Here is a 23,279-nt window from a genome sequence, read left to right as displayed (position 1 = left end):
CGTCGGCGGGAAGGGAGCCGAATTCGGCAAGGCGGCCGGACCAGTTCCTTGCAATCCTTGAAGGCTTCCTGCATGAGGGGACAATTCCCGGCTCCCAGATTGCCGGCTGCGGGACGCGGCGGGGCTCTACCCGGGTGCGCGCGTGGGCGCTGAACACTAGTGACCGCGAGGCGGAGGAGGTGGCGGCGGCGGCGGCGGCGGCGGCGGCGGAGGAGGAGGAGGAGGAGGAGGAGGAGGAGGAGTGTGTCCTGGGCGGGTGCGGTCGGGCGTGGTTTAGGACCCGGGGCGGCCCCCCCCCGCCGCGGCCCGGAGACTCTCCAGCTGGGCCGCCCCACCTCAGGCTGCCACCCTCCGGTCTTCCCGCGCCTGCCCGTCGCCCCGCTCCGCTCGGCCCCCTGCGACGCGCGCTGGCCATGACGGGCGCACTGTTCAAGGCGAACTTCTGGGTAAGTCGGCGCCGCCTGGGGACCTGTCCCGCTGCCGTGTCCCCTCTCTGCCCGGCCCCCAGCCCGCCGGCGCCCTCGAGTCCCCCGGGTGGAGTCCTCCACGCCCCTGCCGCCCGGGCCCCAGCGGCGCGGGGCCCCCAGTCTCACAGCCGAGGATCCGGAGACCCCGGCGAGGAGCGGCGCGGCCGGTGCCCTCGAGGCTGTGCCAGGCCTGGGTCTGGGGCGGACCTGGGTGAGCTTTGCGAGCGGACCGCTGCAGGACCCCCCCCCCCCCCCCCCCCACCCCGGGATCGTCTCCAGGTTCGTCCGGGCCCAGTCGGCGCCCGCCCTTCCCCGCAGAGGCTTTGCCCTGTTCCCGGAGCCCCCTCCCCGGAGCCCCCTCCCCAGGTCTTTGCCCAGAGCTGCTGGCGGCGTCCAAGGGCTGCCTGTCCCCCTTCCTCCATCTGGTCCTCTTCCCTCAGTCCTGTCACTCCTCAGGGGCCCCTCAAGGGCCTGTAAGCCCTCTTTCAGAGGAACTGCCCTCATCCTTTTAGGCCAGCACACCTCCCGACTCCTTACTTCGGACCCTGCGTGCCTCCATTGCTACCCACCCCCCCTTCCTGAAGTTTTTGAAGTTCCCCTGCGGCACTGCCCCCCTGCAGGTCCCATAGCAGGTATTGTCACTGTGGGGGAAAAAAAGTAGGGCAGAGAGACTGCCTTCCCCCACCTCACAGTGTGACACCAGTTGTCATATCTCAGCCCAAATGTCACCTCCTCAGGGAGGCCTTTCCTGATTGTGCCCAACAGGCCCTATCACTAGTTCACATGTCACCATTCTGTTCCTTCGTAGCATTTGTCAGCCTGTGGTTTTGAACTGGGGAGACTGCAAGCGCATTGAGCCTCTTGGGGCAGCTACTGTGCAGTTTTCAGGGCCTGTGCCCCTTACACAGCTGATGTGGGGTGGGTGCTCAGCAAATAGTTGATGACTGAGTAAGTGCATCTGTATCGCCCAAGGGGCCTGAGACTGGGTGAGAGCCGCAGCCTCTGTCCTCACAGGGCTCCACGCCACCACCCCACCGATAAATACTTGCCGGAGTGGTTGGGGCCAGGGGCAGAAATGAGGTCTGGGTTGGGTAAACGTCAGCGGGGAAAGAACCCTCTGTTTATACCTTCCCCCCTCCTCTGGCCTTATACTTTCGGAAGGTATCTGAGATCCTGAGAGATAGTTTGCAAAGGTATCTTTTACCTCTAATTTTCTGTATACTTTGTATCAAATAATAGAAACAATAATAGCTGACATTACCGTGCACCGTCTGTGACCAACACCTGTTCTAAATGCTTTACACACACTACTCATTTCAGCCTCACAACTACCCTGTGAGGTAGCTTGTTTACTATCTCATTTTACAGATGAGAAAACCGAGTGTCAGATTGTTAACCAACAATCCCAAGCTGCTAGAGCTGTTAAATAGTGGAGTAGGCCTCTGCACGGACCAAATGCTCTGTGAGTGCCTCAGTGAGGCTGGGGCCCAGCAAGATTGTCCCAGCACTGCTGTCTGCATGGATCCTTTGGTACTCCCAAAAGTAGATGGTGGGTCATCATTTGACCCTCTGTGTGAGTATCTTTCTCCCCCTGCTCCAATCATGAGCTTCTGGAGGGTAGGTACTGGGTGTCACCATCAGCTGAGCCTTCAGCATTGAATGCTGCCTTACCTGTGAATGCTCAGGAATCAGGCAGACAGGATTGTTGGCTAGGTCTGGGGGCAAAGGAGCAGAAAGGAACCTGCTGGAGGCTTCGTGTGATGCCTCTACCCACTCAGGGCATAGAGGAGGCAAGGCTGTGGTTAGCACAGAGGGGAATAACTTTCATGTTTCAAGGACGAGAAGGTTGTGATCAGATACAGTAGAAAACTTTGGAAGCACAAGTGGGTATCAGTGACTGAATTTAATAAATATTTATGAAATACTTTTCCTGTATAAGGATTTCTAACTGAGGTGGCATTTGCAGAGTAAGGCCACCACCTTGGTTGGAAGGTATATTCCCATGAGGAATCAAGGTACGGAGAGCAGGCTTTGGCTTCAAGTTTGTGGAGGAGGAAGGGGCAGAGGTAAGAAGAGTCCAGCAGGGGCCACGGAAACAGGGCCAGGGGGTCTAGGGTGGAGACCATACGGAGGAGAAAGGAGGAGATGAGGGAGGAGTAGCAGGGGGAAGAAGAGGTCAAAGCCACAGGGCAAGGCAACCATTGAAGGTGAGCAGTAGGGGAAAGGGTAGGAGGGCTCAGAGGAGGCTCCATGTAATACGAACAGGAGAATGAGATGCGGGCTCAGAGATAAGGAAGTCAGGAGGAGGAACTGGTTTGTGGGGAGAGAGGGAGGAGGAGGAGGAAGAGGCAGAGCCAATATTAACAATATTTAACCACAGGGGTGGCAATGGTGAGGACCAAGGCCAGCAGCATCCTGAAGTCCCCAACCCAGCCCTTGCCCCCACCCACCCCCCAGCACCATGCCAGGACTGGTGGGTATGGGGACGTGTTGGGAGGGGGAGGGTCCTGGAAAGGGGACAGATGTGTGAGGCAGCAGGGTTTGGAGCTATTTTGTTTCAGTAACCAGTGCAAACACGGCAGTGAGTGTTCTCTGGTGTCTGGTGGTCAACGTGCTGACAATGGGCACCTGCAGGGTGCTATGGTAGTAGACCGTTGGTTGGCATTCTGGGTTCGAGGAGATGGTCTGGAGGAGATGGCCCTGGAGCCTTGCGAGCTGTCCAGGTGAGAGAATACAGAGAACAGCATGAAGTACAGAAAGGCATTGGTTACCAGTGGAGGCTCTGAGGTGGACTGGCCAGGTTTGAATATCCGTCGCGCCCCTTACCAGCCGTGTGCGACTTTAGGTGGCAGGTTACTTCAACCTCCCTCCTCCTGCCCCGCCACCAAGCCTCAGTTTTCCTTCCTCAGTCCCATAAAAATGAGATATTAGTAGTGTCTACCCCATCAGAGTTTAGTACCGAGATTAGCACAGTGCCTGGTGAGTACCTGTGATTGTCAGCTGTTACTACTATCAGTACAGAGGTGACAATTGATAAGTTGTCAGTCACTCGAGGAGAACAGTTGACAGTTGACAGGAGACAGTTGACAGTCACTCGAGGAGAAAGAATGAAAAGACAGGAAGTTCCCAAGGAAGCACTCTTGAAGAATACCTTTGTTTAGGCAGGAGAGGAGAAAGGACAGGGAAATAAAGACAGGGATGTAGGGACACAACCAGGAAAGGGCTGTCACACGCCCAAGAGAGAAATGTTCCATAGAAGTGGAAAGGCCTGTGGTCAAATTAAGTAGGTGTTCCAGAAAAGGTATGAGTCAGTACATACTTTGTATGTAATCTTCCTCAAATGACCCATGGAAATACTTTCCATGGATCTGTTTGAAAGAGAGTACTTAGTGTTCTTTACTAATTTTTCAAAACATTTTTTTAAGTTAATTTATTTGGAGAAAGAGGGAATGTGAGCAGGAAGGAACAGAGAGAGGGAGAGACAGCAGTCAGAGCTTAACCGGCTGAGCCACCCAGGCGCCCCTACTCGGTGCTCTTTAAAAATGGGACGGTCCCAAGGGGCCCTGGGTGGCTCAGTCGGTTGAGTGCCAACTTAGGCTCAGGTCATAATCTCACGGTTAGCGAGTTTGAGCCCCACATCAGGTTTGCTGCTGTCAGCACAGAGCCTGCTTCTGATCCTCTGTCCCCCTCTCTCTGCTGCCTCTCCCTCACTTGCATATGCTCTCTCTCTCAAAAATAAATAAAACACTAAAAAAAAAAAAAAAAAATAAGGTCCCCAACTGAGTTTGCCCGATGTGAAGCACCCAGGGGTGTTGTTTCTTTCCCACTCTTCCCTGTGCGTACCTGGTCTGTGGCTGCGTGGTTAAGCAGTGCTGTGTAATTTATCACATTAATGTAAATACTACCTTGTCAGAATAAGAGTGACCATGGATGTGGATCCCAGAACTCCAGGAAAGCAGCTAGGACACAGTAGAGGAAAAATCCCAGTCTTTGACACGATCAGACAGTGTCTTCCAGATGTGGACAGGCACATGTGATATAGAACCTGTTCCAGCAGAGGTAGAAGTCCTCCCACCCTAGGAGATTCTCATGCTCCTCACTTGGGTGTGAGGCCCAACCTACCTCTGTACATTGTCTAGATCCTTATTTTGACCAGGGCTTTCTGCTTCTCAAAGCTCTTGGTCTAGACCAGCTTCCTAGTCTCTGTCCCAGCCCTCCTCTGTGACCTCCTGCACCCGCAGTAGGTGGGGGCTCGCTGTTCTGCCTGCAGAGTGACCAGGGGAAGTCTTGGGGCTGTTTGAATTTGCTCATTGTCTTACTGTGGACCCAGGGCTGTCCCTCTGCTCCAGATCTTCGGCCAGTGTGGAATCTCGTCATTCTGGGGCCTTACTGGAACGTGGGCAGGTGCCATATTGGGCTTTGCTCAGTGACTTTTCTCTGTACGGTGATCTACATCACTATGGGAAGCTGCTTTTTTTCTTTTCTTTCATAAAAAAATTTTTTTTTCAAGGTTTATTTAATTTTGAGAGACACAGAGAGACAGAGCATGAGCAGGGGAGGGGTAGAGAGAGAGGGAGACACAGAATCCAAAGCAGGCTCCAAGCTCTGAGCTGTCAGCACAGAGCCTGATGCTGGGCTTGAACTCACGGACTGCTAGATCATGACCTGAACTAAAGTTGGGCTCTTAACCGACTGAGTCACCCAGGCACCCCAATGTTTATTTATTTTTGAGAGACAGAGAGAGACCGAGCATGAGCAGGGGAGGGGCAGAGAGAGAGGGAGACACAGAATCTGAAGCAGGCTCCAGGCTCTGAGCTGTCAGCACAGAGCCTGATGCAGGGCTTGAACTCACAGACTATGAGATCATGACCTGAGCCAAAGTCGGACGCCCAACCGGCTGAGCCACCCAGGCACCCCCTTTTTTTTCCTTAAATAAGCAGAAAAACCAGATTATCACATAGACCCTTCATGCGGACTCCATTTGCTAGTTTCTACAATGTTCAGGGTGCTGCTTTACGTCTTTAATACTCTCTCTTGGGAACCTGTCCCTAGAAACATACCACAGGGCTATTTTGTATTGTTTTGCCTAGTGGCAAAAGGCAAGTTAAAGTTATTGACAATTACCCTTCTCGAATTCATTCTTCTTAGAGCAGCCAGTGGGATCTATCTTTAAAATAATTATCAAAATCCTTTTTTCTTGTTTTATCTTCTTAAAAAAATTTAAAAAAATTTTTAATGTTTATTTATTTTTGACACACCCAGAGAGAGAGGGAGAGAGAGAGAGAGAGAGAGAGAGAGAGCGCGCGCGCGCGCGCGCATGAGCGGGGGAGGGGCAGAGAGAGGGGGAGGCACAGAATCCGAAGCAGGCTCCAGGCTCTGAGCTGTCAGCACAGAGCCCAATGTGGGGCTCGAACTCACAGACCGCGAGATCATGACCTGAGCTGAAGTCGGATGCTCAACCAACTGAGCCACCCAGGCGCCCCTATCTTCTTAAAAATTTAATGAGAGGCATGGGACCTCTCTTTAAGGAAAATAAAAAATTACAGCTTTTCTCAACATCATTGTGCAGAAACTTGTTACCACTTTACAAAATAATGTATTTATACAGCTTTTTCTTGACAGAGCAGCTTTAAAATTATCTATTGACTTACCGCTCTAATCAAGGATTTAGCCTTGTTATGTCATCACCTCTATTTCCCTGTAAAATTATAACACTAATTTTAACTTTTTATTTAGAAACAAATTTTTAAGTGTATTTATTTTGAGAGCGGGAGAGGGGCACAGAGAGAAGGAAAGAGAGAATCCCACCCAGGCGCCCCTGGAAACAATTTTAAAGTTACAGAAATCTCGAGAGTATGAAGAATTCACATATACTCTTCACTCAGATCCTCCAGTCTTTTTAATTTTTTGTTTTTTTAAAATGTATTTATTTTTGACAGGGAGAACGCATGTGTGAGCAAGAGAGGGGAAGAGGAAGAGAGAAAGAGAGAGAGAGAGAGAGAGAGGTGGGGGTGGAGGGAGAGAATCCCAAGCAGGCTTCATGCTCAGTGCAGAGCCCAAAGCAGGACTCAGTCCCACGACCCTGGGATCGTGACCTGAGCCCAAATCAAAAGTGAGATGCTCAACTGACTGAGCCACCCAGGCACTCCAGATTCTCCAGTTTTTGTTTTTTTTTTTCAACGTTTTTTTTAATTAATTTATTTATTTAATTTATTTTTGGGACAGAGAGAGACAGAGCATGAACGGGGGAGGGGCAGAGAGAGAGGGAGACACAGAATCGGAAACAGGCTCCAGGCTCCGAGCCATCAGCCCAGAGCCTGACGCGGGGCTCGAACTCACAGACCGCGAGATCGTGACCTGGCTGAAGTCGGACGCTTAACCGACTGCGCCACCCAGGCACTCCAGATTCTCCAGTTTTAAACTCCATCTGCTTTGTCTCTCTTTCTTTCTCTTAATAGATATACATATTTTCTCCTGAACCACTGAAAATAAATATCACTGTTTTGAAATCAATAATCACTATTTAGGTTGTCAGCATAAAAAGATTGTTTATTTAAAAATAAATTGTATACTATGATTACATCTCCATTCATGCTTTTCCTGGACTTTTTGTTTTGTTTTGTTTTTTGTTTGCATTATTCAACTTTATCAGAGACTTTTTTTTTAATGCTCAAGCATATCAGGGGTTTTGTTTGTTTTATTTTTTATTAAAAATTTTTTTTCCCACAAATAAGCAAGTTTTTTCACAGATCAGACTTACATAGTGAATGCAGAGTTCAGAGGTTGGTCTATCAGATACCCATTATGCAAAGGCCTAAAAATATAACACGTGTATAGATAAGTACATATAGTTAAAATGTATTCTAAAGTGGGTCTCCTGGGTGGCTCAGTCGGTTAGGCATCCAACTCTTGATTTCAGATCAGGTCATGAGCTCACAGTTGGTAAGTAGGTTTGAGTCCCGCATTGTGCTCTACTCTGACAGTGAAGAGCCTGCTTGGGATTCTTTGTCTCCTTCTCTTTCTGCCCCTCCCCATCCAAGAATAAATAAATAAACATTAAAAAATGTATTCTAAAGGAAAAAAGATTTGGTGTATTCAAAACTTGGTATAAATGTGTATGATGCGTGCTAATTTATGGATTTTTCTGGTGAAATATCTATAGATTTCATCAGCTAGTCAAAGCAAAATAATGATTATATCTAAAATCTAGATCTGTACGACTACTTGATAATTTTGTACTTAATTTTTGTATTTATCATTTACTACTTCCTAAATGTAATCAGAATGTCCAGTTTTTATTTTATAGTTTATTATTTTATTTTTACTTTAGGGAGAGAGAAAGAGTGTGAGTGGGGGAGAGGAAGAGAGAGAGAATCTTAAGCAGGTTCCATGCTCAGTGTGGAGCCCAATGCCGGGCTCTATCATGGGATCATGACCTGAGCTGAAATCAAGAGTCGGACGCTCAGCTGACTGAGCCACCCAGGTGGCCCCAGAATGTTAAGCTTTATACATATTTTATTACAGAATAAATATCATCTACATTTCAGTATTAATGAAAACCTCATCCTGAGTAGAAGTGGCTGACATTGTTTTTTCTTTACCTGCGCTACAAATCTCCTATTTTAACAAAAAGGAGATTTCAATAAGAGGAGTTGTTGGTTAGCTTTATAGTTGCATTTTTTTAATGTTAATTTGTTTTGGAGAGAGAGAGAGAGCAAGGGAAGGCAGAGAGAGAGGGAGACACAAAATCGGAAGTAGGCTCCAGGCTCTGAGCTGACAGCACAGCGCCTGACATGAGACTCAAACTCACAAACTCTGAGATCATGACCTGAGCCAAAGTCGGACGTTTAACCTACTAAGCCACCCAGGCTTAGTTGTAATTTTTTAAAATTTGAAACTATTAAAGGGGCACCTGGGTGGCTCAATTGGTTAAGTGTCTGACTCTTGACCTTAGCTCAGGTCTTGATCTCAGGGTCATGAGTTCAAGCCTTATGTTGGGTTCCATGCTAGGCAGGGAGCCTACTTTATCTATCAATCAATCAATCAATCAATCAATCAATAAAACCATTAAAAATTTCTAATTAAATAAACAAGGATGCTTTAAGTTAATTAAGTACTTACTTAATTAATTTTAAATGTTTATTTATTTTGGGAGGGGTTGAGGGGCAGAAAGAGGGAGAGAGAGAATCCTAAGCAGGCTCCATACTCAGCATGGAGTCCATGCTGGGCTGTATCTCATGACCGTGAGATCATGACCTGAGCAGATATTAAAAGTCGGGTGCTTAACTGACTGTGCCACCCAAGCACCCCTAAAATCATATATTGTGAAAATCCATGAAGATGGCAGAACCATACAGCTCACTCTAGAAAAGTCAGGCAATATAATACATGGTATTTTCAATACCAGTGTCCAATAGCTGCTGTGAGTCTTACAGCCTCTCAAAACAAGGGCTTCGTCACCTGTCTCAGAGTCGTGGGGTTCCTATTTCCCAAATAACACATGTGTGAGCTAAGTAGGAAAATCAGACTTCTCAAAGATATAGTAGACTGGTGGCTTATTTGTTTAAACCTACTTTCTGAAATCGGCTGTTTGCATTTTGGGCTGAAGGTTAGCCAAGGGTCAATAGGAGATTTTGACATATCTAATAGATGTTTGTTCTTCATGAGAATAGAAAAGCTTTTCTCCAGTGGACCCTAATGCCCCTGTCTTAAATTCTTTGTACTATTTGTATGTTCAGGGAGGCTCAGAGCAGCACAGGGCAATCTTAAGCCCCAGTGCACAATCCATAACATTCATTATTCTCTGTCTTTGGAAACTATTATATAACCTTAAAAGTCACTGTTCAAATATGGCTGTTTCATTAGCATTGACCAGGTCACACTGGATTGCATTTGTGGATTAGAAAACGGCTTCTTCTTTTTTTTTTTTTAAGTTTATTTGTTTGTTTTGAGAGAAAAAGAGAGAGAGAGAGAAAGAGAGAGAGAAAATCCCAAGCAGGCTCTGTGCCCCTAGTGTGGAGCCCCGTGTGGGGCTTGAACTCATGAACTGTGAGATCATGACCTGAGTTGAAATCAAGAGTTAGTCGCTCAACTGACTGAGCCACCCAGGCACCCCGAAGACTTCTTTTTTAAACAGAAATGATCACAGGTAACTATTTTTGAAAGTTGAACAGAAGAGTATTCTTAGATATAAAATACCCACTATTCTTAAAAAAAAACAATGCTGTGATGATCTTAAATATTTTTTTCACAGATGACTATTCATTTTTTACACATATTATTGTTTATGGCCGTGGATTACAGTTTCAAGTACTTTTATAAACCTCCAAGAATGACACTAAAATTCCCACCTGCCTCAATGACATAACCGTTTTCACAACTATATTTTAGCAGAGAAAGAGAAAAAAAATAAGGAACAAGAAAAGTTGTAAGGGCAGCGGAAAGCTGACCCCTGCCTCACACCCACAAAATTCACACTTTGAACCACAGCCACACAAAACTACTTGCTATACCCCAAGGTGGGTGGGGCAGTGTTCCCTTGGCCCTGTCCCCAGGCTTTTGCATTGACTTCTGCTCCTGCTTCTAGGTCTTGGTTAAGAGAGTTTCTGAAAGCCCGTTGTATTTCTTTTCTTTCTTTTAATTTTATTTATTTAAATAATCTCTAAACCCAACGTGGGGCTTGAACTCATGACCCAAAGATCAAGAGTCAGGTGCTCTTCCAACTGAGGCAGCCAGGCGCTCCAGCCTACTGCATATTTCTAACCGTACTTATCACTCAGTATTTAGTCACCACTTTCTTTGCCTGTCTTCTTTACAAGGCTATTGTCGCCTTTTGTCTCATTTACCTCTATGTCCTTAGAGCTTGACACAGTTCTGAGAACAGAGTATATGCTCAATAAATGTTTAACATGTGAAGAAGAAGTGAACACGGAAATCTAACCTACTTGATTAAAAAAAAAAAAAAAAGAGGCATCCACTGCTCTTCGCCCCTGCACACACTTACATATATGTAATATTCAGGGCCATGCAACTGAATTCCATATTTAACTAGTTCCCTTTTCATTTTTTTAGTCTGATAGTATGTATATTTTTTATTGTGGCAAAATACCTATCACTTAAAATTTACCATCTTAATCATCTTAGTGAACATCTTAGTTCAGTGGTGTTAAATATGTTCATCGTGTTGTGCAATCATCACCGCCATCCGTCTCCAGAACTCTTTTCGCTCTGTGGAACTGAAAGCCTATATCCATCAAACAATAACTCCCCATTCTCTCTTACCCCAGCCCCTGGCAACTATCACATTTCTGTCTCTATGATTTTGACTGTTCTAAGTGCCTCATATAAATGGAATCATACAGGATTCGTCTTTTTATGACTGGCTTATTTCGCTTAGCATAATGTCCTCAAAGTTTCTCCATGTTGTGACCTGTGTCAGAATTTCCTAACTATATTATATTATATTATATTATATTATATTATATTATATTATATTATATTAATTTCCTAACATAGTAATACATATTAACTTACATTCCATTGCGTGTGTATAGCACATGTTGCTTATCTGTTCACCTGTAGATGGACACTTGGGTCGCTTCCACATTTCAGCTATTGTGAATACTGCTGCTATGAACACGGGTGTACGAATATGTCTTCAGGACCCTGCTTTCAGTTCTTTTGGGTATGTGCTCAGAGGTTTAGTTGCTAGATCATATGGTAACTCTATTTTTAATTTTTTGAAGAACTGCCATATGTTTGCAACAGCAGCTGCACCATTTTACATTCCCACCAGCAGTGTGGAAGGGTTCCGGTTTTCCCACGTCATCATCAACACTTCGTTGTTTTCTGTTTTTTTTTTTTGATAGTAGCCATCCTAAAGGTATGAGGCGATACTGTAGTTTCATTTTGCAATTTCCTAATGGTTAGTGACGTGGAGCATCTTTTCATGGGCTTGTTGGCCATTCGTATATCTTTGGAGAAATGTCTATTTAAGTCCTTTGCCCACTTTTGAATCAGGTTGTTTGGTTATCTTTTGTTGTTGTTGAGTTATCTGTATATTTTCTGGATATTAACCTTTTTATTTTTATCAGATATGTAAGTTGCAAATATTTTCTCCCATTCTGCGGGTTGCCTTTTTACTCTGTTGTTAGTGTCTTTTGCTGCACAAAATTTTAAAATATTCATGAAGTCCAATTTGTTTTTTCTTTTGTTACCTGTGCCTTTGGTGTCCTATCTAAGAAGTCATTGCCAAATCCAGTGTCATGAAGTTTTTGCCCTATGTTTTCTTTTAAGAGTTTTATTGTTTTAGGTCTTACATTTAGGTCCTTAATCCATATTGAGTTAATTTTTTTGTATTTGGTATTAAGTAGGTGTCCAACTTCATTTTTTTGCATGTGGGTATCCAGTTTTCCCAGTACAGTTTGTTGAAAAGACCATCCTTTTCCCATTGAATGGTCTTGGCCCCCTTGTCAAATGTCATTTGACCATGTATGAACAGCTTTATTTCTGTTCTATTCTGTGGGCCTGTCTTAATGCCAGGACCACACTGTTTTGGCTACTGTGGCTTTGTAGTAAGTTTTGAATTCAAGAAGTGTTGAGTCCTTCAGTTTTGTTCTTCCTTTTCAAGATTGTTTTAGCTATTCAGGGTCCTTTGAGATTCCATATGGATTTTAAGATGGGCTTAGAATTTCTATTTCTGCAAATTAAAATCAGAGACTCTTTTTAAAAAATTCTCCAGCATACTAGGTATTTTTTTAAAAGTCCTCTATACCTCCATCCTCCTCTGGAGACCCCCTTTTTGGAGCCCTCTGTCCTCTGTCCCAGTCAGGCCTGCTGCACAACTGTCATCCTGGGCTTTCCTTCAGTGCTCTCTTGAGTTGGAGCCACTGTTTTCCAGATCCTATGTCACTTAGAGAGCTCTCAAAACATAAATGAGTTCATATCCTTCCCCTGCTTGAATTCTTCCAGTGGCTTCTTGTGGTACTCAGAGTCTAAAAGTCTGACCATGGCCTACACAGGTCTGCCAGCCCCAGACTAGCCTGCCTCTCTGCGCGTATCACTTACCTTCTCTTGCTCACCTACTCTACTGTGGCACTTCTAGGTCAGTTACCGAATGATGAATTATTGTTTCTGACTAGCCAATTTGCTTGCCCCACCTGCCTGTTCCTATGGCATCCTGTGCCCATAAGACAATCCATATTACTGTAACTACCTCTTTAGTGTCTGATTCCCATGACCATAAGCTCCATGTGATGTGTCTGACTTGTTCAGAACCATATTCCCCCACATCTAACATGGTGCCTGGCTTGTAGCAGACACTCAGCAAATGAGCTGACACTCATCCAAGCCGATGCTCTGTCTTCACATTCCCTTTGGTGAGAAGTGTTATTCTAGGCTTCTAAAGAGCCTGTCCTACTATGACTGGAGGGGTCATCTTGTGCTTGGGAGAATGCTGTTGTCAAGGATGGGCTCTGGCTGTACTGGACGCCTTATGCCCAAGGAAGGGCACAGAGCAAGGTCCACACACTAAGTGCTGACCACATGGTGAGAGACCCTGTGACCAATAGAGAAAACACAACACTGGTTAGAGAGAGGAGCATTCTGATTCGAGCGACCAAAGCAAGATGGGTCAAAGTCAGAGTGGTGAGCATGGCCCTGGAGGTGACAAGAAAAATGACAAGGAAAAGAAAAATACAAACCTCCCGTACCGACTAGAGTGAGGAAAAAGAAGAAGAAAACAAAGGGACCAGTTGCTGCCAGCGAGCTGCCACTGGTGACATGTCACACTCAGTGCCGGTTAAAATTACTGAAGTTATGGGGCGCCTGGGTGGCTCAGTCGGTTAAGCGTCCGACTTCGGCTCAGGTCACGATCTCACGGTCCGTGAGTTCGAGCCCCGCGTCGGGCTCTGTGCTGACTGCTCAGAGCCTGGAGGCTGTTTCAGATTCTATGTCTCCCTCTCTCTGACCCTCCCCTGTTCATGCTCTGTCTCTCCCTGTCTCAAAAATTAAAAAATAAATGTTAAAAAAAATTTTAAAAAAATTACTGAAGTTAGGATTAAAGACTCTCTTCTCATGGAGGATGAATTCATTAGAAATCAGGAACAAATGAAGACTTTAGAAGAAAAGCAAGAGGAGGAAAGATCAAAGGTGGATGGCTGGGGGGACCCCAACGTTGGTAGGAACATTGGAAGACATCACTGTATCTACATCTGTGGGCTCAGAACGCTATGTCAGTATTCTTTCCTTGGTGGACAAGGATCTGCTGGAACCAGGCTGCACGGCCCTGCTCAACCACAAGGTACATGCTGTCATAGGGGTGGCTCATGGATGACACGGATCCCTTGGTCACAGTGATGAAGGTGGAAAAGGCCCCCCAGGAAACCTATGCTGTTATCGGGGGTTGGACAACCAAATCCAGGAAATTAAGGTATCTGTGGAGCTTCCTCTCACACATCCTGAATATTATGAAGAGATGGATATAAAGCCCCCAAAGGGGGTCATTCTCTATGGTCTGCCTGGCACAGGTAAAACCTTATTAGCCAAAGCAGTAGCAAACCAAACCTCAGCCACTTTCTTAATAGTGGTTGACTCTGAACTTAATCAGAAGTACCTAGGTGATGGGCCCAAACTCGTTCAGGAATTGTTTCTAGCTGTGGAAGAACATGCACCATCCATGGTGTTTATTAATGAAATCGTTGCCATTGGAACAAAAAGATATGACTCAAGTTCTGGTAGTGAGAGAGAAATTCAACGAACAATGTTGGAACTGTTGAACCAGTTGGATGGATTTGAATCAAGAGGTGATGTAAAAGTTACCATGGCCACATACTGAATAGAAACTTTGGATCCAGCGCTTATCAGACCAGGCCGCATTGATGGGAAAATTGAGTTCCCCTGCCTGATGAAAAGACTAGGAAGTGCATCTTTCAGATCCACACAAGCAGGATGATGCCAGACTTTGATCATGGCTAAAGATGACCTCTCTGGGGCCGACATTAAGGCAATCAGTAGAGAAGCTGGTGTGATGGCCTTGAGAGAACAGAGAATGAAAGTAACAAATGAAGACTTCAAAAAGTCTAAAGAAAATGTTCTTCATAAAAAACAAGAAGGCACCCCTGCAAGGGGTGTACATTTTTGAGGGTGATGTGGGTATAGGATGCCCACCGGGCTGCTTTCATCTGTTGGCCATGTGCAGTGCTCTGCCCCCAATAAAGTGAGCTCCTTCTCAGGTAAAAAAAAAAAAACAAAAGAGAGAGAGAGAGAGCGCATTCTTCCCTAGTCATCACACCATCTCAGGCAATTCAGCTTAACAACTATCTGTGAAGTCCTGAGCAGCAGCCTTGTGGTAGCTGCTGTGGGTCACAGAGTGACATGAGACACCTCACCTTCTAGAGACTGTTATCTATTCAGTGGGTTCAGTCTCCTGTGCTATTTAAAGACAACAGTTTTTTAATATTAACATAATAAAATTAAGGACATTAAAAATGTATTGTTGGGGCGCCTGGGTGGCTCAGTTGGTTAAGTGTTCTACTTCGGCTCAGGTCATGAGCTCATGCTTGTGGGTTTGAGCCCCGCGTTGGGCTCTGTGCTGACAGCTCAGAGCCTGGAGCCTGCTTCAGATTCTGTGTCTCCCTCTCTCTCTCCCCCTTCCCTGCTCATGCTCTGTCTCTCTATCTCTCAAAATAAATAAACATTAAAAAAAATTTAAAAAAATGTATTGTTAGTGATTTGGTACTTTTCCCCATTTTGTCCTCCATGCATAGGTATAATCATACCGTATGTACTATTTTGTATTCTACTGTTTCCATATAATAAATCAAATATAAATATAAGAAAGTATCAAAAGTTTATCTATTGCTATCTACTTTTCTCAACAATCATTTAAAAATATAATTGATGAAACTATCTTCTTGCTGTTTGACATTTATATAATTTCTGAAGTTGTCTATAATAAATAATGTGCTGCACATCTTCATTTATTTAGGATATTTAAAAATTGGAATCTTTGGGGCATCTGGGTGGCTCAGTCAGTTGAGCCTCCAACTTCAGCTCAGGTCATTTCAGTTTGTGAGTTTAAGCCCCGTGTCTGGCTCTATGCCGACAGCTCGGAGCCTGGAGCCTGCTTTGGATTCTGTGTCTCCCCCTCTCTCTGCACCTCCCCGACTTGCGTTTTCTCTCTCTGTCTCTCTCTCTCTCTCAAAAATAAATAAACATTAACAAATTTTTAAAAAAGTAATTAAAAAATGGAATCTTTAAATATCTGTTTCTGGAAATTCATGAAGGAACTTGTCACTGCTCAACTGTTTTACTATGTTTCTCTGATGAGATCACTCCCTCTCTTTCCATGGTGTTAATTTCATACCTTTTCCACGCTACTCAGACCTCTACTTCCTTCCCATATGCTCACTCTGTTTTGATGATCTTGCTTCCTACTCCATGGAGAAGCCAGACACCAGCTGGTGAAAGCTCATTTACCTTCTGTATAAATAGGATTAGGTTTGGCCATGAGTAACAGAAAACCCAGAACAACAGTGGCCTAGACAAGGACAGTGTTTATTTCTATCTCACATACACAAAGTTCCTAGCCAGAGCTAGGCATGGCCAGGAACGATACCCCTGCCTGCTTACTCCAGCGGTACCTGGTTCAATGCCTGGTACATAATGGATTTGACGTAGGCAGGGTGGGTCCCAGGACCCAGAGGGGGTCACATAGGACCAGCCAAGAGGGTCATTGGTTTTGTGCAGGACAGAAATCAGCACTGGCTGGCTTAGTTGCAAGAGCATGCAACTGTTGATCTTGAGGTCATGAGTTCAAGCCCCATGTTGGGTGTAGAGATTACTATAAAAAAAAAAAGAAAAGAAAAGAAAAAAATCAAACATGAACCTGAAGGAAGTGAAAGCAGAGTTTGTTGAATACTGTCAGTGATAGCACATAGCAGATTGAGTGTCTGGGAGACTTGGAAAAGAAAGGAGAGTGAGTCTCTCCATTGCTCGGGGTTAGGGCTTATATTGGAAACGGTTTCAAGGTACGTGTTCCTTCAGGAATCCAGAGTAGGGTCCCCTCAAAGGCGAGTATCAGGTGAATAATAGGTGCTATTTCTTAAATCACTGAAGGTAGGGAGGATTGATGTCAGCATCGGCAGAGGTTGGTTTGAAGCTAATGTCCTGGGACATGTTTGGGCTTCGGTTCTTCTTAGATGATAAAGTGTTTGGGAGCCTAGGACAAGAATCCAAGAATGATTAACTTTCCTGCCTCTCTCTTGGAGTGGGAACATAGATAGCAGCTTGGTTCATTCAGATGCAAGGTGAAATATAGAACATGAGTAAATGGGGCCTAGCAGAGAAACAGCAGAGACGGAGCCTTTCTAAAAATGGAGCTGCTCTCTTTCCCTGTCTCAGATTCACAGTACTATCTGTTGAATGAAAATAGCGTTCATTTACAGTAGGACACTTAAAAACTTTTGGTGTATATATAAAGTGATTTCTTAGAGAGCAGATGTATTCTCAATGTCTCCAATAATATCCCAAGGTACTAGTTCCACTACCTCAGTCATGGCCAGTGTGGTTTCTTCCCTGCCCATTTAATAAGCAAAAACAGGTGCCTCATTAAACTTGCATTTGTGTTTTTACCACCAGGGAGAGTGAACCTTTGTTTACTTCCATGTTCTATTTCCTCTTTTATGAATTGTTTTGTTTCTTTCCTTGTGCTTTGCTTATGAATCTACGTAAGCTATAAAAAATGATAAAGGTATTGTTTGTTATTTACTACAAATATTTGAAAGCACATTCTCACATCTACATATGTATGTGTATACATATGTGTGTTGTGCATGTGATTCACATCTTCTGGCCTCCAGTAAATACCGTGTGCAGTAGTGAGGGCGGTCCTGAGGCCCTCAAGCCTCTGTGTCGGATATTCTTGGGTTGGAATCCCAGCTCTGCTCCTTTTAAGCTGAGGGATATGCCTTGTTCAAATTACTCAACTTTCCTAAGCTTCGTATTCTCCTCTGTAAAATGATCATTATACTTAAAATGTATACATATTTTGCAAATGCTTTATACAGTCAAGTGTGTTGAGCTAATCTTTTGTGATTTCATCTATTATATACCAAAGTTTAAAAACTTCTCCCCGTGCTTGATAAACATTTAATTATTTTTCTTTGAACTATTCTATGGTTAAAGTTTTACTCAATAGTTAATTGTCTTTTTGGATGAGTCCCAGGTGTTCTGACATTTGCAGAAGCCAGAGATCTGTGTGACCTCTAAAGTCAGGAGAAGATTGACTCCTGCCCTCAGTGGGCCTACGCTCTTGTCAGGGGGCAAACACACATGTATGATCCCAATGGCAAATAGGCTGACCTACTCTCCTCACGCTAAGAGGTGTGGGTTAGCAGAGTAGGATTATGGAGTAGGCCCAGCTGGGTGGGTGCCATGGGCCACCAGTCCCTAAAAAGCGCTAAGATAGCACTGGGCATGTGATAACATGGGAAAAATCTGTGTTTCCAGAACACCTCAAGGGAGGGTAAGGCTTGGCACAGGGCTGGAAGGAATACTTAAATAGGCTGCTTAGGGTAGGGGGACTGAGCCTCTGCCCCTACCTGCAGGCCCTGCTTGAATGACAACAGTTGACAGATCGATGTCCTCTGACAGGCTGGAGGCTGGTTTCGGGCTTAGTTTTGCTGGGTGATGGATGCAAGAGGAAACACTGTATGGTCACTGTAGTCTTTCCTCTCCACTCTTGCCTTACAGGGCTGATCCGATTCTACTCCAATTTGAACACTAGTTTTTCTATTTAAAGAATAGCTGCTTAAGGTGACAGGTCCATAAAGGGCCACAAATGTCTGAAAACCCTAGAAATACAGTCCCTTTACTGCTCCAGGCCTTGGTTGCCCTGCCTCTTGGAAACTGCTCTGAGGATATACTCTTTAAAAAAAAATTTTTTTTAATGTTTATTTATTTTTTGAGAGAGAGACAGAGCATGATTGGGGGAGGGGCAGAGAGAGAGGGAGACACAGAATCTGAAGCAGGCTCCAGGCTCTGAGCTGTCAGCACAGAGCCTGATGTGGGGCTTGAACCCACAAACCATGAGATTGTGACCTGAGCTGAAGTCGGATGCTTAACCGACTGAGCCACCCAGGCACCCTGGGATATACTCTTTTTTTATCAAACACAGGCACTAAACTTTCTCCCTCCCAAGACAGCCAGGTCTTGAACAAGGGGTCCAAAAAGACCTTAGTTCTCTGGGATAAAAAGTATTTCTCTAGGCCTTTGTCAGCACTTCTACTGATGGTCAGGTCTGGAGATCTGAACAGTTGACCAGTCCTGTGGGTTGTCCCCAGCTCAGCCTTCATCCAACTGTCCTATGCTAGCACCTACCTGTTTAATCAGGATTCCTATGTAATTCCTGCCAGAAGAGTGGTTGGCTTTGATTCTGACCAGCTGTTGTTTAGGGCCATCATCTTGGCCAGCAGGCTTCTCCCTGGCTGACACCAGCTGTATTTCCCTTTCCTGGGCTGAGTAGGTGGAGAGTCTGTATATGAGAGACCATGGTGTTCTCCTAGATATCCTTAGCTGTGAGTCAAAGGCAGGAAATATGATGCAAATCAAGGCACCTGCCATTGAGCCATGTGGCCACTTCTGCAGACACTGAACTGAAGGGCCCCAGGACCCAAGAGCTTGGGTCAGCAAGCCAGAAGCCTGTCTGCTCTCCAGGGCAAAGAAACGAGTCCTGTGGACAGGGTTTCAGATAGGGAAGCTGGAAAGACCAGGGGGCTCAAGAGAGGCTGAAGGTACAAGACCGCAACTATTCAGATGGAATTGTGGTCGATTCCATGGGAACCCGGGAAGTGGGGAGGGAGAGGCCACCAGCTAAGGGCAGCTGCAGTCCTCCCGGCCACGGCTCCGTATCGTTTGGGATCTACATCCGACACTACCTCAGACTAAGTGAGTGCCTTGCCCAAAGCCACTCAGCTAACCGCTCTGAACTTGAGCTTCCTGTTTTGCAATGAGGACAATACTGTCTGGGCAGCCTAAAACTAGGACCATTCTGTGTCTCAGATGATAAGATAGATTCTAGTTGTGTTAAAGACGTGGAACTGTTGGTAATGCATTTGTATATCGATATTGTAGCGCTTTGCTTTTTTTTTTTTTTGCAGTTAATTTTAAAAATTGAGATAATTCATGAAAATGGGTGGAAATAACTTTAAAATTTTTAAGGAATTGTTAGAACAAGTGAAATATAGTCCCTAATCCCTAAAAATTGTCATTTACAGCAAGCAGCAAGAAAGGTATTTGTAATACATTAACTTAGAAAAAGATACTACCAATTCGTAAAATAAGACCTCCTCATTTTTTTTAAGTTTATTTATTTATTTTGAGAGAGAAAGAAAGCATGAGTGGGGGAAGGGCAGAGAGAGAGAGGGAAAGAGAGAGAATCCAGGATAATCTCTCCATTTCAGGGTCCTTAATGTAATGACATCTGGGAAGTCCCTTTGCCATGTGAGGTAATGTGTTTACAAGCTCCAGGGATTCTGACTTGGATATCTTTGGGGGCGGGCCGTTGTTCTGCCTAGAACATAGAGTGATTGGATAGTCACTCCATGTGTTTGGGGGACAGAGTGATCACTGGGGGTTCTCTGGAAAGATGACATTTGAGCTGAGATGTGAAGGGTAAGGTCCAGCCAGCCTTCCGGAGCGCTGAGGGAAGGGGAGACAAAGCAGCGAGGCTGGAAAGGGCCTGGCGTGTTTGAGGAACAGAAAGATCAGTGTGGCTTCAGCAGGAAGCAGGCAGGATTGCTGGGAATCAGTTTGACAAAAGCCAATTTGCTGAAATGATCAAGTCACTAAAGTCCTGCTTCTAGTAATTACCTAGAAAGCTAAAGCATGCTGTGTTATCAAGGGTAATTTCAAGAATCTTTAAAATTAATAGGTTTTATTATTTAGTGCAGTTTTAGGTTTACAGAAAAATTGAACAAAAGTACAGAGTTCCCATATTGCTCCCTCCCACCCCAGTTTCCCCCTCTATTAATATCTTGCATTAGTATGGTACATTTGCTACTCTTGCTGCACCAATATGGATGCATTATTATTAGCTAAAGTGCATAGTTTATGTTAAGGTTCACTGTGTTTTATAGGTTTTGACAAATGCATTATGTCATCTATCCTCCATCATAGTATCATACAGAATTGTTCCACTGACTTGAAGAACCCCCTGTTCATCCTTCCATCCCTCCTTCTGAACCCCTGACAACCACTGACCTCTTTGTTGTCTCCAGTTTTGCTTTTTTCCAGAATGTCATGTAGTTGGAATCATACAGTGTGTGGCCTTTTCAGATTGGCTTCTTTCACTTAGCAGTATGTGTTGAAGATTCTCTCATGTCTTTTTGTGGCTGGATGCCTCACTTCCTCCTATTGCTGAATAATATTCCCTGGTGTGGATGTACCACAATTTGTTTATCCACCTGCCTACTGAAGGACATCTTGGTTGCTTCCAATTTGGCGCAGTTAAGAATAAAGCTGGTATAGGGGCGCCTGGGTGGCTCAGTCGGTTGAGCGACCGACTTCGGCTCAGGTCATGATCTCACGGTTTGTGAGTTCGAGCCCCGCGTCTGGCTCTGTGCTGATGGCTCGGAGCCTGGAGCCTGCTTCGGATTCTGTGTCTCCCTCCCTCTCTGCCCCTCCCCGACTCACGCTCTGTCTCTCTCTGTCTCAGAAATAAATAAACATTAAAAAAAAAAAAAGAATAAAGCTGGTATAGGGGCACCTGGGTGGCTCAGTCAGTTGAGTGTCCCACTTCAGCTCAGGTCATGATCTCACAGCTTGAGGGTTCCAGCCCTGTGTCGGGTTCTGTGCTGAACTCAGAGCTCGGAGCCTGCTTTGGATTCTGTGTCTCCCCCTCTCTCTGTCCCTCCCCTGCTCGTGCACTGTCTCTCTCTGTCTCTCAAAAATAAATAAACATTAAAAAAATTTAAAGAATAAGGTTGGTATATACGTTCATATGTATGTTTGTATGGACACAAGTTTTCAGCTCAGTTTAGTTAAAATATGGTTTCAATGAATCAGATTCATTGGTCTAGTTCAGCTGAATGTCATTTTAACATGTGTTATTTCACGTCTAAGGTGCCTGAGTGTCCTCTGTGCTCAAAATTCATGCAAAATGCTCCTTGGATTAGGCTGGGTAAGAAATCAGTGAGTTAGAGGGGAAAAGTCAGTGGACTTAGGAGAATGTGTACTGGAAGAAATACTTGGTATTTGCTTCTAGAATTCTGACATTTAAGACATGTGTTAAATCTGAAATTTGAATATGTAAGACATTCTCATTCCCAAAAGTCATGGACCCGAAGTGCAGAAAATCCAAAACATATTGAACTTGAGCTGGCCTAGTGACATTGCAGTGGCGAAGCCAAAGATAAACTAAAAGTAAAACTTAACCAAATCTAAATAAAAACTTTGAGGAAAAAGCCCTCAAAGACAACACAAATTGTCATCAATTTTACAGAGTCTCTAGGAACAAGTAGAAACAAGAGTCACATATTTCCGGGGTCAGGGAAGGCTGAATCACTGAGAGATAGAGGATGAGTAATTTCTGGACTACAAAGAATCATTACTTAGTATTATCCCTACAAACAAAGTTAGTCATCCTGATGGGCACATTTGGAGATCATTGCATTTATTTGCATATTTTTGGTTGGGTAACATTTTTTTGCATTTATGTACTTCTGTTCATGTTAAGAATATAATGATCAGTCAAATTGTAACCTAAGCCTCCATTCCTTCATTTGTAAAAGGATGGAAATGAATTATGTGGTTTAGCTCTAAGATGCTCTCAAATACAGTAGCATTCTAAGGCTAGAATACTGTGGGAAAATAAATAGAATCTTTGACTACCTAGAATGTTTAGGACATGGGGTATTCTGCTTAATTCCACTTTCCGATCAATTGATAATTAACCCCGATTCGTTTTTGGTTTGAAATTTGTTAGAAATTATAAATCCGCATCTTGGCGAATCCACATCCAGAGCACGTAAGGGATTTTTTTGAGGATTCTTCTGATTTAGGTGCTGGGGTTTCAGAAATGGAGACGGAGAACATGAAAGATGCTGAATAGGAATGAATGCACTTTGTTCTCATCAACATCACATAGTTTCTATTAGTTTGCAGTTTCTTGGCTTTAGATAAATTGTCATGGAAGAAATCCAGTCAGTTGACTATCTGGGTTACTGGGGTCTGAGATACGGCATCCAGTCAGTGGCTGTGAAATGCATCCCAGACATTACTGCTGCAGGGATGTGGCTGCTTAAGAGGCTTCACAGTTATGTAGTGTCTTAAGACTTTGAGATTTATTCTCGTTTGCGTATTTGGTTTGCCTAGTAGGTGAACCAGAGGATAATAGATAGAGACTAAAAACCTTCAAAATTGTATTTCAGTGGGGATGTGACATGAAGGGTGTCAGAAGCTGGAGAGAATTTTTATGGACTGGACTCCAACTTCCCACGGGGAGCAAGAGGGAATACAAGTCAGCTAGAGTAGTGACTGGATATTTCCCTGGGCTTGACCTACTTTGGTTTCCTGACTTAGTTCTCTTATTTGCTTTGACAGTGGTGGTAGTTCGTTGGGTATTTGATCTGGCTGGCTTTTTTGGCTCTGCTGGCTGGACTGCTGGGGTTTAGAGAAACACTGTCCTGTTCCCTTGGTCCCCCATCTGAGGACCTACTTCAAATTTTAGGTATAACCGCTTCCTGGCACTTGCTTGCTTTTCCAGGCCTGTGCAGTGTCTTGGGCATGTCTGGAGGATTCTCTAGGGAATGCTGT

General features: G+C 44.6%; 1 protein-coding gene and 1 pseudogene across 1 annotated transcript in view; both read left to right on the top strand.

The window, feature by feature from the left end:
* Positions 1–313: 313 nt before the first annotated feature.
* The window catches only part of PSTPIP2 (proline-serine-threonine phosphatase interacting protein 2), a 73,531-nt gene continuing 50,565 nt past the window's right edge, over positions 314–23,279 (top strand). Inside the window, exon 1 of the mRNA XM_042963011.1 lies at positions 314–446. Within this exon, the coding sequence (XP_042818945.1) occupies positions 414–446 (33 nt within the window). The 5' untranslated portion in view covers positions 314–413. The remainder of the gene's footprint in view (positions 447–23,279) is intronic.
* Positions 13,457–14,971, top strand: LOC102968365 (annotated as a pseudogene).

This window comes from Panthera tigris, chromosome D3 (genome assembly GCF_018350195.1).
Source record: "Panthera tigris isolate Pti1 chromosome D3, P.tigris_Pti1_mat1.1, whole genome shotgun sequence".
Taxonomy (NCBI): Eukaryota; Metazoa; Chordata; class Mammalia; order Carnivora; family Felidae; genus Panthera; species Panthera tigris.
The sequence above is the reverse complement of the archived record's forward strand: the minus strand, read 5'-3'. Positions and strand labels throughout refer to the sequence as shown.